This window comes from Megalops cyprinoides, chromosome 10 (genome assembly GCF_013368585.1).
Source record: "Megalops cyprinoides isolate fMegCyp1 chromosome 10, fMegCyp1.pri, whole genome shotgun sequence".
Lineage (NCBI taxonomy): Eukaryota > Metazoa > Chordata > Actinopteri > Elopiformes > Megalopidae > Megalops > Megalops cyprinoides.
Genome location: NC_050592.1, coordinates 26,869,813 through 26,886,601, shown reverse-complemented (window position 1 = coordinate 26,886,601; position 16,789 = coordinate 26,869,813). Strand labels below are relative to the sequence as shown.

Below are 16,789 nucleotides of genomic sequence, written 5' to 3'. Positions count from 1 at the left end.
TGCTTGTCTTACAGATGTCTTAACACAGTCTGTCTTAAAATGTGCAACACAGTCTTAACACAGTGCAACAGAGGTGAAACAAGTTGACCCAGAAATGTATAGAGGTTTAGGACTACCGGGCCTATGAAACAGAAGGATGCTGTGTAGGTTGAGGACAGACACAGTGGGACATGAATAGGGTTGAGCAGGGGCGCAGTGGGATGTAGTTGGGATTGAATAGGGACACAGAGGCTACAGTGGTAGTACAGTAAGGACAGAGTGAGGTACACTAGGGATTGAGAAAGCACACAGTGGGGTCCAGACAGGGTTGAGTTTGGACACAGTGGGGTGCAGATGGGGTTAAGCTTGGACACAGTGGGGTGCAGATGGGGTTAACCTTGGACACAGTGGGGTGCAGCTGGGGTTGAGCTTGGACGCAGTGGGGTGCAGCTGGGGTTGAGCTTGGACGCAGTGGGGTGCAGCTGGGGTTGAGCTTGGACGCAGTGGGGTGCAGCTGAGGTTAAGCTTGGATACAGTGGGGTTCTGTGGGGGTTGATCAGGGACACAGCAGGGTGCAGCAGGGGTTGCATAGGGACACAGAGGGTCATATTGGTATGAACATCATTGTCTAACAATGTCCTGTAAGAGAATGCATATCAATAGAGGCTGTTGCAGATGTCTGTGAGCCAGTCAAAATACATTTTCGAAACACACTGCCAACAAAGCTAGCTATTTAATTCAATAAATCCTTTCTGACATTCCTTAGAAAGATAATGACCTGTTATTTTGTTAAGAGGACCTTGCTGTAAATATCGCTTGTTTCTCTCCAGCTCTGTCCTCCCTTTTCTTTCAGTACATCAGATTTGTGACAAAACATTTTAGCTCCAAATCAGGGGCCTAGCTAGCTGTTTTTACTACCTACCTAAAAGACATTTTTGAGTTTGTTCCAGAGCCCACAGCCCAGGAGACATGGTTCTGCTAATAATTATCTGTCTCTGATTCTAGATTTCGAGAATCTTTTTTTTTTTGTTATTCTCTGTTAATATAAACATTAGAAAGTGCATTAAACAGCATCCAAACAAAAGTCCGGATTCTCTGTTCTCTTTCTAAAGGATACTGACCCACAGAGTCTGTGTCTTTCTCTCACCCCTGGTAAAAGCCGCACTGCTGCCCTTCAAGAATGTTTTAAAATGCCTTTTTGGACTCACGCTGGTGGGAAAAAGCTGTTCTGAAATCTAAGCTTCTCAACATTCAATTAGAGAAGAATTGTTTGTTGGTGTGTAAACAGGATCATTGTTTGAACAGGAGCAGTGTGCATCAGTGTTTTTAAACGAGATCAGTATCAGCGTGTAAACAGAATCAGTGTTAGCACCAGCAGTCAGATCTCCCTGTAACTTTCTCCTGTCTAGTGGCAGGGTTGGCCTCGGTCAGCACTTGGATGGAATATCATAGAAATATCAGAGATGGAATATCATAGAAAACCAGATTGCTGCTGAGTGATTTTGGGCCAGCAGGGGGCAGTCATCACTCTGTATAGAACGAGCGACCAATGCCCCAGCTCAGTAATGGGGACACTGTGTCGGAGAAGATATCTTGTGGAACCAAGGTTCTGCAGTGGTACTGCAATGTGGTCATTAAAAGACCTGTATATAATGGCACATATTGCAAAGTGCAAGACGTACCTCAGTGATGCTTCACTGTAAAGTACTTTGACATCATTGAAAGATGGCACGTAGCCATTATTATTACCAGGGCACACAAGTGTTCAAGCAGGATCAGACTGGTCAGTTTTGGGTAGTGGTCAGCCATATCGCACTGAGGCCCCAATCCAGTACTGTAGTAACTGATCTTCCATCATTCCACTGCATTCCAGCCTCTATGACCTGGTTCAACCCCACTTCAGCTCAGACAGTTCGGTCCACTCAAGCCTTGGCAGTAGATTCAGCAGTTCTGCAATCACTGGGGTGAGTGGTGGTGACAGCAGAAAAGCTCTCAGCAGATGATATCTCTCCCAGTGTACTCCATGCTGCACTATCAGTGGGAACAGCAATGCTATGAAGTCATGATTAGTGAGAGCCTGACCTCTCTGTCTCTGAGTCTCTGTCCCTGCCCCCTACTCTTCCAGGGTGCCCTGCTTCTCACCCATTGACCGGGTAACAGGTCAGTGTCAGTGCAGGGCTTCAGTGAGCAGATCAGTCTCAGTGCAGAGACTCAGTGAGCGGATCAGTCTCAGTGCAGAGTTTCAACAAGCGAGTCTCAGTGAATGCAGGACCTGCAACGTTGGTGGTACCTTTTTTTCACATTTCATCAATACCAAAAAGTGGCAAACATATGCATGCATACATCATGTGTGTATTTGCGTGTGTGAATGTGTGCCTATGCATCTGTGTGCATTTGTGTGTTCTGAAAATGCGTCTGTATGTGTAAACAGATCCGCATATGTCTGTGCCTGTATGTGTGTGTGTTTGTGTGAATATTTGTGAGTGTGTGTATTTGTGAGTAAACACGGATCTCAGAGAGTTGTTTATCCTAACAGAGAGAATGTAATCACGCTGCAGCTGTGTCAATGAAGGGGACATCCTTCATATCTGCAGTGTTTACTGTGGTTGGTTAAGAGGCTCTGCTGTGAGTGTGGTCTGTGTGGCTGTGTTTCTGTGTGAAACAGCAATTCAGAGAAAATAAGCCCACCTCACGTCAGGTCCTGAGGAACAGGATGCCTGCTGCTGAGAACACACTGCAGACACCATGATCTCATCCCCACATCACACAATCTACCTGCAGTCACCATGATCTTACCTTCAGATCACACAATCTACCTGCAGTCACCACGATCTGACCCCCAGATCACACAATCTACCTGCAGTCACCATGGTCTTACCCCCAAATCACACAATCTACCTGCAGTCACCATGATCTCCCCACCAAATTCACACAGTCTACCTGCAGTCTCTGTTATCCTACCCTCAGAACACACAATCAGGATGTAGAAACTGTGGTCTTATTCTCATATCCTGTTCAACCTGTTGTCATCGTGATCTTACCTTCAAACCATAGTTTGCAGATCTCTGCCTTGTCCTGAGCTCAGCTGATTTATAACCATAGTATAACAGTATTACAGTGTCTCTGCTCATTTTAGACATTTCAAATGTCAGGTTACTGTAGAACCTATGGAAACATACAGGTCCTGTACATCTATTTATATGATCATTTGATAGGGTGATATATTTGTTTTTGTCCTCTCCCAGCAGGGTCAGTCGTGGCTTAATGTCCCTGAGAGCGAGTGTTTACCTCCTCCCCCAGCTGCAATCGAATTTCCCCCCTGCAGATTTGATTAGGCCCCCCTCAGTGGTGCCAGCAGCGCGCTCGCAGACCTGTTGTCCCCCGCGGCACAACTGTGCTAAACACATTGTCCAGGAGCGACGAGTGATGAGGTCCCTGTCAGCTGCTGGATCTGTGAAACTGCAGGGACCCAGCAGGCTAAATAAGGGACCCAGAGACGCCTGTGCAAAGGATGGGTCTGAAATGAGGCAGGGCTCTAACTTATCTGCAGGGTGAGAAAGTAGATGTGTATGTTTGTGCTCGTGTGTGTGTGTGTGTTTGTGTGTGTGTGTGTGTGTGTGTGTGTGTGTGTGTCTGTGTGTGTGTGTGTGTGTGTCTGTGTCTGTGTGTGTGGGTGTGCATGTGCGTGTGCATGTGATTGTGGGTGGGTGGATGGGTGGTTATTTGTCCTCCATCCACAGACTTACATCATAATGTGACACGCAGTATCTGACAGCTTTACAGCACTTGAACAATTGTACCAGTGCTAACAGTGCACAGAAAAACCATCTACCATTAGTCAGTGCTTACAGTTTTTTTAGGGTGCACTGGACACCCTAAAAATTCAATAGTCAACAGAGCAAATTGGAAGATAGTTAAAAATGGGTAAGACCCCCCCACCCCCCTTAAGGGTTACCTCAGTTTTGGACAGCCTTCAACAAATCACGAGTAGCACATCTGTATTCTGACATTACTGAGTCAGCACAACACTGATCTGCTTCTCCTTTGCTGACTGACAGGTAGAATTACGCAACATGCGGTAAGCTCACACACTCCAGTGTTTAACTCAGGGGCCATTTGGCTGTGAGCGTTCTGCTCAGACTGCATGGAGCGGAACACTGACAGAAACAGATGTGTGATTTAAATGGCCAGGCGTGGGAAACCCGCGGTCAGGCCACATATCATCTCCGACGTTCTCCTTACGTAACTTTCACAGCGGACCGATCCGCACCCAAAGCAAACACAACCGTCTCACACTCCAATGCTCAACTGTCCCTCTCCCCCCCCCCCCCTCTCAGCTGTGCCACCCCAATATTGAACTGTTCCCCTGTCTGATACTCAGCTGTTCCAGGACAGTGTCCAGCGGTGCCATGGTAATATTCAATATTCTTGCGTTCATCTGGAGCCCAGGTTTCATTATCACGTTGCACTCATCAGTCGGATTAAACAAGTGTATGAGTCACTGAGAAGCTGCTCTGATTTATTGATGCCCAGGCTTAAAGGTTGACTAAGTCATAATTCACCAAAAAAACATCTTCAGTATGAGAACCAAATAAAAGGATTAGAGGAATTATCTGCCCTCCTCTGTGGGTAGCCAGAAGCACATTATTCCAAACCTTTAAATTCCCATCTGGTGATGATAAAAGTCTATGGAACACTGTGGTCATTGGAAAGAAGAGCATGTGCTGGACAAGAGTTTCACAGAATTATCACGCCGGGAGCTGAGGGACCATTAGCGCTGCTTACTGCTCCCACACCTCCACATGGCACCTAAGGGACTCCCGTAGAAGGCCTAGGCAAAGGAGTGGATCTCAGAGTCCAGCGTGCGCTAGGACAGCAGGATGGGTGTTCTATTCCTGTGGTTGGTTCTGCCAGTAGGGCAGCTTTCAGGCCAGCCTGTGCCTGCTTCTCTGGGTGCGGCGGGACTTGGATCAGCCCGTGTTTGCCTGTGGCCAGTTCTGTCAGAGCGGGGATCGGATCGTTATGCCTAGATGCTGATACAGAGGAAATAGGCTTGACATATCTCAGGAGGAGGATGTGTCTGGAGTCCATTATGGAGAGACAGGCCTGAGGAAACTGGCAGCTCCTCATATCTGCTCAGCGCCGGAGAGGAGTTCAGGTTTACAGTGTTACTGGAGCATGTACAACATAAATGCTCTCACACGCTGACTGCATGTCTGTCGCGTCTGGAGGCGTTTCAGATCCAGCTTTTTTTCAAATATTAAATAGTGTGACTGTTATGTCACATTTGGCTAAAGCAACATGTTTTTAGGCTTCACATGAATTCTTCTGTAAAAAGTGCACTTATCTTTGGAGCAGGGTACAAGATCAGGTCGCTAATGTATGTTTTTCCAAGTTACTTGTAGGGATGTCCTCTGAGACGGGAGGAGAAAAGGGGTAATATTTGTCATTTTGGATGCCCTTTCTCAGGCTGGATTATCTCTTTAGCTGCAGTGGCTCAGCAAAATGCAACTGTGATTCTCAGCCTCAAAACTGGATGGTCCAATCTCACTGCATCTCTCTCCCTCTCTGCCTCGTCCTCTCCTTCACCAGCCCTATCCCCACTCCCTGGACAGCAAGACCATGAGGTTGCTTGCTATATTATACAGGGTGAATCCTACACTGCCTTCATCTCCAGCTCTGGGCTACAAGCAGCAGGATGGGTGGAATGCTCAGTATTCTTTTATTTTGGAGCAGTATTCTAAGGTCTTGTTGGACATTAGAAGTGAAAAAACAACATGAGTTGTAATTGTGTTAGGAAAAAATTAGACTGTCTCCATAGATAGACCATAGCTTCTGACAGCTATTTTTAAAATATCCACTGTAACATCTTCCCTCGGCAACAGTATTCAATCAGCTTACAGGAAATGAGCTGCTAGCTCCTGTGTTTAATCTGAAAAGAAGACATTTCACAGGTATAATTTAATTTTCTTGACAGTAATGTCAATTGATTAGATACTGAATGTTATTGACTCAAAGGGGATACAAGTTTCTGAGACTGAAATCTGCTTTATACCATTCATCCTGATATGTTGCGGACTGCATTGTGTAAATCGGTGACATTGTTATCATTGCAGCCACAGGGGTGCCAATGGAAAACAGTTTGTACAGTGTGTGTGTGTGTGTGTGTGTGTGTGTGTGTGTTTGCAGTGAGAAGGGATCGGTGTGTGTGTGTGTGTGTGTGTGTGTGTGTGTGTGTGTCTACAGAGGAACTGCGGGCTGGTTTACCTGCCTACTGTCTCCTCCACTGATATCTGCACTTTGAACCTTATCTCTCTTCATATGGGATAGGGGCAGAGTCTCCCCCAGACAATACCCACAATGCCCCTCTCTACTCATACTCATAACACTGGACAATTCACAGTGGTGCCCACATCTCTGTAATATATGCCTTCCACTCTCCATTGAAGGCCATTCACAAGATTTACAGGAAATACCAACCTACAAAAAGTTAAATTAAACACAGGTTTATATCTTGGTTTCAGTCCCAAGCTTTGTTATGTCCTTGTAGATGGACAGTGCACAGGGTAGGACTATTATGCGTGTCTTCAATCTTACTTATGTCTGACAGGTCACTTTTCACCTCAGCGCTTCCATTCACCGAACATCTTATTCACCGTTCCATACTATTTCTCTCCCATACTCTGTTCACACATTCTTTATATGGACCCTAGCATTGTTTTTCCCCTGAACACACCCCCTCCCCATTTCTCTATTCACCTCAGAGCTCAGCATGAAATCTTCAGTGCTCTGGATTAACCCCGGTGCTCTGTATGTTGGTTAGTGCTGGTGAATGCTGGTCAGAGTTGATTGGTGCTCTGTATTCAACCCACTACTCTCAGACCACCAGCCTGGGGAGTGTTCCAGAGCTCTTGGCACATGCCCTAATTGGGGATAAAAAGGGACCAAAATCACAAAGTCCTGTGATGACTTTATTGTCTATGCCTACACAAAGAGCCGGGGGAGTCATTTTACCCACTCGAAACATATACACTCGTAGACAGAGACACTCACACACCAGCCTTTGTCATTGGCACCCCGCATGTCCCTTGTAACTTTGATTCGTATAGGAATACCCAATGAGTGCTCATACCGGAAGAGGTTTGATCAGCTGATGCTCATCTCCAAGTACCATATTAGACTTACCAATCAGGTCCCTGTAACCCTGGCTATGGAATGTACGAGCCTGATGTAACAGACCCTTTAGAGTCAGTCAGAAGAAGAGGGTCTTCGTGGTTTCAGAGAGAGAAGGCAAGTGAGGGTCTTGTGGAGAATTGGGGACAGAAAGAGAAATAGGATAAAAGGTAGAGAGTAGAAGAGCAGGAGAGTGAAGGGAGAGAGGGTAAACAGTAGGGTACACTGAGGTGGAGAGGTGGGTCCTCTCTAACTCTAACGCCTGGGAAAGTACTGACAGCCAATTCCCAGTTGTGACTTTTTTTTTCACGGTTCCGGGCTAACAGTGGCTCAGTCAGCCAGACATCTTGACTTTGTGCTGTTTCTCTACAGGTGACTTGAGGGGTGAGAGGCAGGTCCCCCCTGCGCTTGGCAGCAGTTAACCGCTCTGTCATGGTCACAGGCTGGGAAACCAAGCGGCCCGTGGAGTCACCTCGCAGTCGGCCAGTGTTGCCAAGAGGCGGACAATGGAGTTAATCCTACAGAACAAAGAGCGGGAACATGGGACCGAGGGGGCAGGAGAGTAAGGGGCTGAAGAGGGGGTAAGTGGGGCTCGGGAGACTGGAGGGGCCAGGCGGCTGAGGGCAGCTTCTAGGGGTCTTCTGGCTGGCTTTCACATTAAAAGGAGCGCAGCAATCGATCACTGTCAGGACTTTGAATGTGACTACATCCTCACTCAGACGTGACCATCTCCTAACACACATCTGACCATAACCTTACTCATGCCCATCAACATTTCCAGCAGGGAAATCCTCACCCAACCGCATCTTTACCCACACCTGACTCAACTCTAACTCACACCTACTCACAACTACATCCACACGCCTGACAATATACTAATCAGTATTTGTCTGTACCCTAAATTACCCTCCACACTCTGCAAGAGCTGCACAATTCCCATCCTATAAACACAATACTTTCATGGTGTGACTCTCATACTAAGACATCACTGGGTTGCACAGTGGCCTTGGGCAGGTCATAAATACCAGCCTCCAAGATGTGGTGTCTCTGAAATGTAGGACGCAGGGCAGGTTTGCATTCTCCAAACTTATATTCTGTTACTTCTGTCCCGCTCTTTCAAAATATACAATAGTCTGTTTCTAGTGCAGCTAAAAGTATTCCTCAGGATTCCTCAGGTTATTGAACTGAATTCCTGCAGACTGATCTGAGTACAGCGGAGAGGACCATGTTCCCATGCAGAGTGAAGGAGTGCATGATCACACACCTGCTGCAGGGAACCAGCTCAGCCCTGCAAGCAGGTACTCACGTCCTTCATTCATGTTTCCTGCTCCCCGTCTTCACGGCTCAAATCAATATTATTTTTCACCTCTTTGCCTGGTAGTGAAATTTGCCAGCAGTGATGCAACACAGACTGCATACTCTCTGTCTCCTCCACCAGTGGTTCAGCTCTTACACCTCTACTGTGTCTGGGACATATGTGTTTGGGTTGTGTGCATCTTGTGTGCTCCAGGGTATGATGGTAACTCCCTTGTTTTGGCCTGGTTTATGTATCTGATGCTCAGGGTTGAGCTCTGCAAGGAATTCTCTGTAATGACCAGAGGGAGAGGAATCTAGACCACAATCCAGAGAGAGTCCAACCACGACCACAACAGACAGGACCGTGAAGAAGCCGACCATAACATACCGGATACGGCACAGCCTTGGTGTAGCGACTGGGGAAGACAAATTATGCTTGGCTAGTGTAATGTTGATCACACCCCTGTCCTTCAGTGCACACACACACATACACACACACACACACTCTCTCAATCACGTACTATATTTCATGCAGGAGGGAATGGTGTGACTGAAGAGGCTGGTACCTTCAAAGATTCATAGCATAACAGTGCCCCCTAGGGGTAAAGGTGTTGGAGAAGATGATGTTATTACAAAGTGTGGCTGAGATTATTGCAGTTTCAGAGGAGGACAAATTCAGTGACCTCCCATGCTAAAAATGCACTGTCAATGAAAACGGCTGTCAGATAATAAAATACTCAGCAATTTGAAAAGTTTTGCAATACTTCATATATTTTGTACTCTAGATTATATGAGACAAAACCACCGTTTGTTACCAGACCTGAAAATAAAAAAACCTGGAGTCTTTTAATGAAATCATTTAACCCATTGTGGTGTAATTATAACCGACTTCAATCTCTGATACCTACTGTCTGTATTGATGGGAGCATAGGTCTCATTGGAACATTGGGGGTGGCTGCTCTTACTGTTCACAGAAATGCTGCCTTACAAGGTAACCAATAAATTACATTCTCTCAGCAGTGAGGAGGACATTTCTTCCCTGCCTCCCCTAAAGCTATGCCCACGTGAAATTCTGTTGTTATTATTCATTCTGTCTCTGTAACCGTCTGCATGGAGAAACAACCTCCTTGTCAACAATCTGTCTTATCTGTATGAAAACAAACAGGGACAAAACAGATTGCGATGTTTTACTTCATTGCGGCACCCTCAACCAATTGTCCTGCCCTTTTCTCCTGACTTTTGGTACCCTCTAGTGGATAGGTCTGGTCTGACAACTGAACTTTAGCCCTCCGGCAGAAGGTAAAGTGTCTTGAAGGGCTAAAAACTCATTTGTGAAAAAAATAACTTTAATTTGAACTTTGTTAACATTTCATCAGTTCCAAAAGGTTTTTAATGGTTTGTGTGTGTGTGAGTATGTGTGTGTGTGTATGTTTGTGTTCTGAATGAGGGTTTTTGCGCAGGAGTATGGTTTCTTTCAAATGTACTCACATGTATGGTGTCAAAATATCACTTTAAGCTTCCATAAAAGCAATATTTACAAGTGTCAAGATATTCCACCTTGTTTCTGAAAGACTATTTGTGGTGTTAATGTAGCTTCTTTTTTAATTCAGTAATGAAAAACATCAACGTCCAAAAACCAGCCAATATAGATTAGAACACATACATTTATGTTTATATTTATTTATTTACTTAAAGCAGGGACAGTGGGCAACCACTTGACTGCCCCAGAATATTAATTTAGTTATGAAGTTATATTTCATCTGTAGTCCCCAGACAGGTCACAGGAACAGTCTTTTTTAACTCTTGTAAATAAGCAGGTCAGACTGAAGTTTAACAACTTGTTTACTGTAAACCATATAGAAGGCTATGACTATATAACGTCACAACTTTAACAGATACTCAGAAAGGAGTGATTACTCTTAGAGGAGCATTCAGTGTAATCGCAATGGCACTTACCCATAATGGTGGGTGTCAGTTTAAGCATTTGTTATAATTTTTTTCAGGTCATCCCCCCATCAGTCTCAGCATTCACAAAAAACCATTATGTAAAAACACAGCAGTACCTTGCTCAATTCGCAGCACTGAGCAGCTATGCCCATTGCACCATCTGAGGGTCTCCAATGCAGTTTGCTGTAGAAAACTCTGTTCAAAAACTGTGTGATGTCATTTCCAGGGATGGATGACAGACCGGTCTGGTGGGTCTCCCCTCTCTGTGCCGACAGTACGGGAGGCCGTCAGGTGATCAGAGGACGTGAGACAGCAGGGTGCGGCAGAGCCTGCACCGCTCTATTTCTGGCGAAATTGTTAAAAATAAAAACAAGGAAACTGAGCCAAGGAAATATGGCTGACAGGCATGTGTAGTGCCTTCAGGACTGTCTTTCACAGAGGTGGGTGGGGCTACCTGGTAGGAGTGCAGAGAGGGGCGGGACATACCCTCTGGACAGGTGTGTAAGGTAGAAAAGGCGGTGCTTCTGTTCGCCAGCCTATATCAAGGATGCTTGGGGCAAACTGTGCCACACCATCAGAAGCACTCAGAGAGATAAGGATAAAGCGACAGAGAGAGAAGGAGAGGGAAAAGAATAACAAGCAATGAAGAGAGGTGCTGAATGGTGGAGAGAGTGATCTGCAAAGAAAGGGAGAGTGATAGGGGGAGAAAGAGAGAAGAGGAGAAAAATAAAAAGTGAATAAAACAGAGTGAAAGAGTTACGGACAAAAAAAGAGAGACAGGGAAAGAGAAGGACACAGAGATGGCACATCTGGGGAGTGTCTTCTACCTGTGGCTCATCCTAGCGCTGGGGGGAGCATCTATGGTCTCTCCTGGAGCCTCTGCCCCGGGTGACATCCTCATCGCAGGGCTTTTCCCAGTCCACGAGGGAGTGGAGAAAAACACAAACCTCTCACACCCAGAGCCATACAAGTGTGTGAAGTGAGTATCCATTGTGACTGACAAGGAGGAATCACAGTGAGGGTGCACCGGCCCTATGGTAGTGATGACTGCTCAAGGATATAATGTTGTCTGTATTCTATCTGAAATGTGTGTGTGTGTGTGTGTGTGTGTGTGTGTGTGTGTGTGTGTGCGTGTGTGTGTGTGTGTGTGTGTGTGTGTGTGCACACATGTTTTTGTGCTTGCGTGAGCACTGTAACTAGACACTCAACTGAAATTTGCTGAATGTACTTTCAGGTTTAGGAAGGAAGGGCTCACCAACGCCCTGGCAATGGTCCACGCAGTGGAGTCCCTCAATGGGTCCCCCGTGCTGGGCGGGCTCACCCTGGGGTACCACCTCTATGACTCCTGTTCGGACGTGTCCACTGCACTGCAAGTCACCCAGGCCTTAGTAGATGTGATCATAGATTGTTGGACTGAGCCAACAACTGATACATCTTGCAGTCAGCCTGTGATGGCTGTCATTGGAGCCACCTCCTCTGAAGTGTCCATAGCAGTTGCCAGGCAACTCACCCTGGAGCTCATTCCACAGGTGCCTTCCACATTTCATACCTGAATTCACCTGTCTTCCCTCTCTTTGCGTCACTCCCTGTCTCTGTATTTCTAGGGATCAACAAGCATGACAATATGAATTGTTTTTTGTTGTATCGATATTAAAATGCATGACTTTTTTGGCTTTAGATCAGTTACGCGTCGTCCGCTATCATTCTGAGTGACAAGAACCGCTTCCCGGCATTCATGAGGACTGTGCCGAACGATAACTACCAGACACGTGCGATGGTAAAGCTCCTCAAAGACAATGACTGGAACTGGGTGGGCATGGTCAGCACGGACGGGGACTATGGACGCTCGGCGCTCGACAGCTTCATGGCCGAGGCTGCGGACGCCGGGATCTGCATAGCCTTCAAGGAGATCCTGCCCGACATCTTCTCCAATGAGAGCATCATGGAAAAGATCAACAAGACCGCCAAGTCCATCCTCTCCACTCAGAAAGTCAACGTCATCATTTCTTTCGCCAAACCCCTGCACATGATATACCTGTTCAACGCGCTCGATGAGGAAACTCTAAACAAAAAAGTCTGGGTCGCCAGCGACGGGTGGTCCACCTCCAGGGACGTGATTGACAAAATGAAGGATAAAAACATCGGGACGGTGGTCGGCTTCACCTTCAAGAGAGGAGACATCTTGCCCTTCCATGACTTCCTGAGCACGCTCAACATCACAGGCTCCTTGGGAAACAGCTCCTTCATGAGGGAGTTCTCCTCCTTGCAGAACCAGAGCCGGCACTACAGCCCGGCCCAGACCGGGCCTCTCACGGATGTCCTGATCAACAGCACCCAGCCCGACGCTGTCTTCAGCATACACATGGCCGTCAGCGCCATCGCCCACGCTGTGGGAAGGCTCTGCACCACGAAGGACTGCAGGGCACCCAAGAGAGTGGAGCCCTGGGAGGTGCTGACAGTTTCTCCTCCAGTACAGATTCCTCCGCAGCACTGGACATACATGAACTACAGTACCAGTCAAAAGTTTGGACACATTTTTCTTTCTTTATTTTCACTATTTTCCACATTTTGGAATAATAGTAAAGCCATAAAAACTATGAAATAACACAAATGGAATTATGCAGTGACCAAAAATGTGTTATAATCATATATTTTAGATTCTTCAAAAGAGCCAAAAAAAAACCTTTTTTAAAATTAAAAAAAAAATTTGAAAGAAATTTGTCTAGCATCAACTTCACTATATATATTTGTCTAAGAAACAGATTTCAAGCATTTCAACATAAGTCTTTACATCAAAATGTCTTTGAATGCATATTTCACATTATCTTAATCAGGTGTGTCCAAACTTTTGACTGATACTGTAGTTCATTTCCATTCTTTCCCCATTCTCCCTGCTGCAGTGTTTGGTTATGTCCAGAATATGACACGTGACTGATTCCTGTCAGTTTCAGATGCATTAGAGTTCACTTTATGTTCATGCTCATACCTAAGGCTATCCCCCCCCCCCCCCCCCCCCCCCCAACAAAATTTTCAAATCACCACCAAAACATAACAGAGACATTTTCTGTGACTGTTGAATTGCAGCTACTCCAAGAACTGGAGGAATCCGAGTTTCAGATGGACGGGAAAAACTACGCCTTTGACTCCAACGGAGATGTGAACCTAGGCTACGACATCACGCTGTGGAGGTCAGGACAGGGAGCCGCCCAGATTGATAACGTAGTGGCCGAGTATAGCCCTCAGACTCACAGCTTCAATTTTAGGAGCAAGAGCACAAGGAAGAAACTGCAGGAGCTTCAGGTAACATATTAAAGCATGGAATAGCTGGTGTTTTGGCTAAGCAAGCAGCTCTCTCACATTAATGAGTTTCTCTATCAGACCCAGTGTCCATCATTCTCTCTGTCAGGCCCAGCCTACACCAGCGTCTCTCTGAGGAGCAGTCTCTACTGTTCTCTCTGTCATTGCCATCAAGCTGGTGACATTGTCCAGTGCCAGTCATGTGATTCTGATACTGAACCTGTTTTGAATGTCTTTTCTCTGCAGGGGGTAGAGTCAAAGTGTGCGCCTACCTGTCAACCCGGGCAGGTAAAGAGGACAGCCGAAGGCCAGCACACTTGCTGCTATTCTTGTGTCAACTGCACTGAGAATCACTTTTCCAACGGCACAGGTGAGTTCTAGCCCTCTCTCTAATGCACAGGCCCTTTGTACGCTCCTGCTCACTGCAGCACTGTCAGCCCCATGTCAATGCTACGCCAACACTGTGTTTGTCTCCTTGCAGACATGGATCAGTGCTTCAGGTGTGACAAAGAGACGGAGTGGGCCACAGTTGGGAGCTCGAGCTGCACAGTCAAAACCCTGGAGTTCTTCTCATGGCAGGACCATTTTGCAGCGGTCCTGCTGCTGCTGGCTTCCGCAGGAGTCCTGCTAAGCTTCCTGATCTCGGCGCTCTTTCTCTGGTACCGCAACACCCCGGTGGTGAAGGCCGCCGGAGGCCCGATCAGCCAGCTCCTCCTCTTCTCCCTGGTAGGCAGCTACGTCAGCACCGTCCTCTTCGTGGGCCAGCCCACCAACCTGCAGTGCCAGGTGAGGCAGGTGCTCTTCGGCCTCAGCTTCACCTGGTGCGTCGCCTGCATACTGGTGAAGTCCCTCAAGATCCTGCTGGCCTTCCACTTCAACCCGGGCCTGCAGGCGGCCCTGCGCAAGCTCTACCAGCCGTACTGGGTCATCGGCGTGTGCGTGGGGCTGCAGGTTCTCCTCTGCACCCTGTGGCTGGTGCTGTCCTCCCCCCAGGAGAAGAGGGTCTCGCTCGAGACCTCCATCCTGGTCGAGTGCGACGAGGGCTCGTACGTGGCGTTCGGCGTCATGCTGGTGTACATCGCCGTGCTGGCGCTCGTGTGCTTCGGCTGCGCCTTCAAAGGCAGGAAGCTTCCGGAAAACTACAACGAAGCCAAATTCATCACCTTCAGCATGCTCATCTACTTCATCACCTGGGTCATCTTTGGTCCCGTCTACGTCACCACGTCCGGCAAATACCTGCCCGCCGTGGAGATGGTGGTCATTTTGATCTCGAATTACGGCATTCTCAGCTGCAACTTCTTCCCAAAGTGTTACGTAATGCTCTTTAGAAAGCAGGCCAACACCAAGGATGCCTTCTTGCAAGACATATATGCGTACACCTCCAGGCAGTCCGGCAAAATCAAAATGGACGGCTCAGTATGTGGCAACTCACTGACCCAAGGGAAGCTCAGGGACTCCCTCCATTCTGTAAGCACACTGTGTTCCCATCTCCCTGAAACACCAGAGCGCGAGCGGGCTCTGAAGCTAAACGTCTCTGAGAAAAGTTTCAGCGCGCTGGTTCAGGATCCTGCATCGCCATTATTTTGTAGGAGGAGAAATGCCAGCATATAAAACAAAATCTGTTGTTTTTAGTTCTGATTTCATAATGCCATAGTAAAATAAATCATCATAATGTTCTTGGCATTCACTGAAAATATTAATTAAAAACAATCTCCCATATCAATCAGTAATTTATGACAAAAAAAAACTGTAGGTAGGGTTCCCAGGTGGCTCTGAAGGTAAAGATCAATGAAACCTATGAATAAGGTTTCTCAGCCATACCATCTGCTTATAATGACCAGAACCCACAGCAGTGGGACACATTGGCTTCATTCGCATGGGGGGTTGGGATGAGAAATGGTTGCGTCATGACATTGCTCTTGGCACCCTGTGACTTAGGTGACTATACATTTCTTGGATGACCTCAGCGGAGCAGCGCCAATCTTCATATTAGCATCCACTTCATCGAAGGGATTATGGACTGTAGTCACATATTTTCTTGTGGCAAACAATGTAAAAATTGTATAGTTGTAAAGGTATCTGTAAATATTTTATATTGTACAGTTCATTTTCAAATTGTAATGTATCTGTTGTCACCTATATTCAAATAAAATGTCAGTAAACTGGCCTTTTTTGCACTGCATTTTCATGTATGCTCCTCATATGCCACGTCTGTCCTTACACTGTAAGAGTGAAGCCTCTGTTTTCCATCACACCGTGCTTCAGGAAGCTGACGAGCCTGTCAACTGACATTGGGAATAAGCAGATGTCCTTATCCTCATCAGCTCACGATGCTTACAGTTTTAAGGTCTTCTGACATTCTGTGACACTTTAATAGGATACAGCTGGACCCATACCTCATATCATCCTGGCAGCAAGTACAAGAGCGGTTTCCTATCACAGATGCAAATCATAACCCTCCTCAAACTGCAGATCCGTGGCCCTGTGCTCTGAAGTCTGACAACTACAGCTGGCTTTCCTGTATTAGACTAGCGTCACAATACCTTAATGCCTCAGTGCTGTAATGCCAGAACTCAGTGTCCCTCTATATTGTTCTCCCTCAATCTGACCATGCCTCACTGCTCTCTCTTCTATTCTGCACACCCACACACATGCACATACCATGTTAAACTCAAATTATATGTGTCAGCTACGTCTACAACAAATTATGGTGTTAACTGTAGCCTAACACAATACACGGCACATACACGGCACATACAATAGTCGACTTTAGTTTGGAAATGTGTAGACATCGAGCAAAGCTGTTTCAAGTGTCAGGTGCATATACGCAAACCATAGTGGTTAACACATTTACATTAAAATTACACTCAGTGGGAAGTTCCCGTATCTGTTTTAAAACATAGCACCATTGTGTAGCAATGTTTTAACATAAACAAAGCAGATGAAAGCACAGTGTTCATTTTAGTTCTCAGTATAAAAGCACATGCTGTTTATTAGTGCTATGCCGAGCAGCTAAAGTACCAAATTTATTCTATTGTGAATCATTTTAAAAATTACATGAAAGCAACCTTGATGCTTTATGTGCATTTCTTTTAAA

The 16,789-nt window shown here is 46.4% G+C and overlaps 1 protein-coding gene across 1 annotated transcript; it reads left to right on the top strand.

Moving 5' to 3' along the window:
• The first annotated feature begins 11,125 nt into the window (after positions 1-11,125).
• gprc6a (G protein-coupled receptor, class C, group 6, member A) lies at positions 11,126-15,759 on the top strand. Its single transcript, XM_036538003.1, has 6 exons — positions 11,126-11,374; positions 11,630-11,924; positions 12,074-12,844; positions 13,480-13,695; positions 13,939-14,062; positions 14,174-15,759. Exons 1-6 carry the CDS (start codon positions 11,196-11,198, stop codon positions 15,301-15,303), a joined length of 2,715 nt encoding a protein of 904 aa, XP_036393896.1. The 5' UTR covers positions 11,126-11,195; the 3' UTR covers positions 15,304-15,759.
• Positions 15,760-16,789: the final 1,030 nt, after the last annotated feature.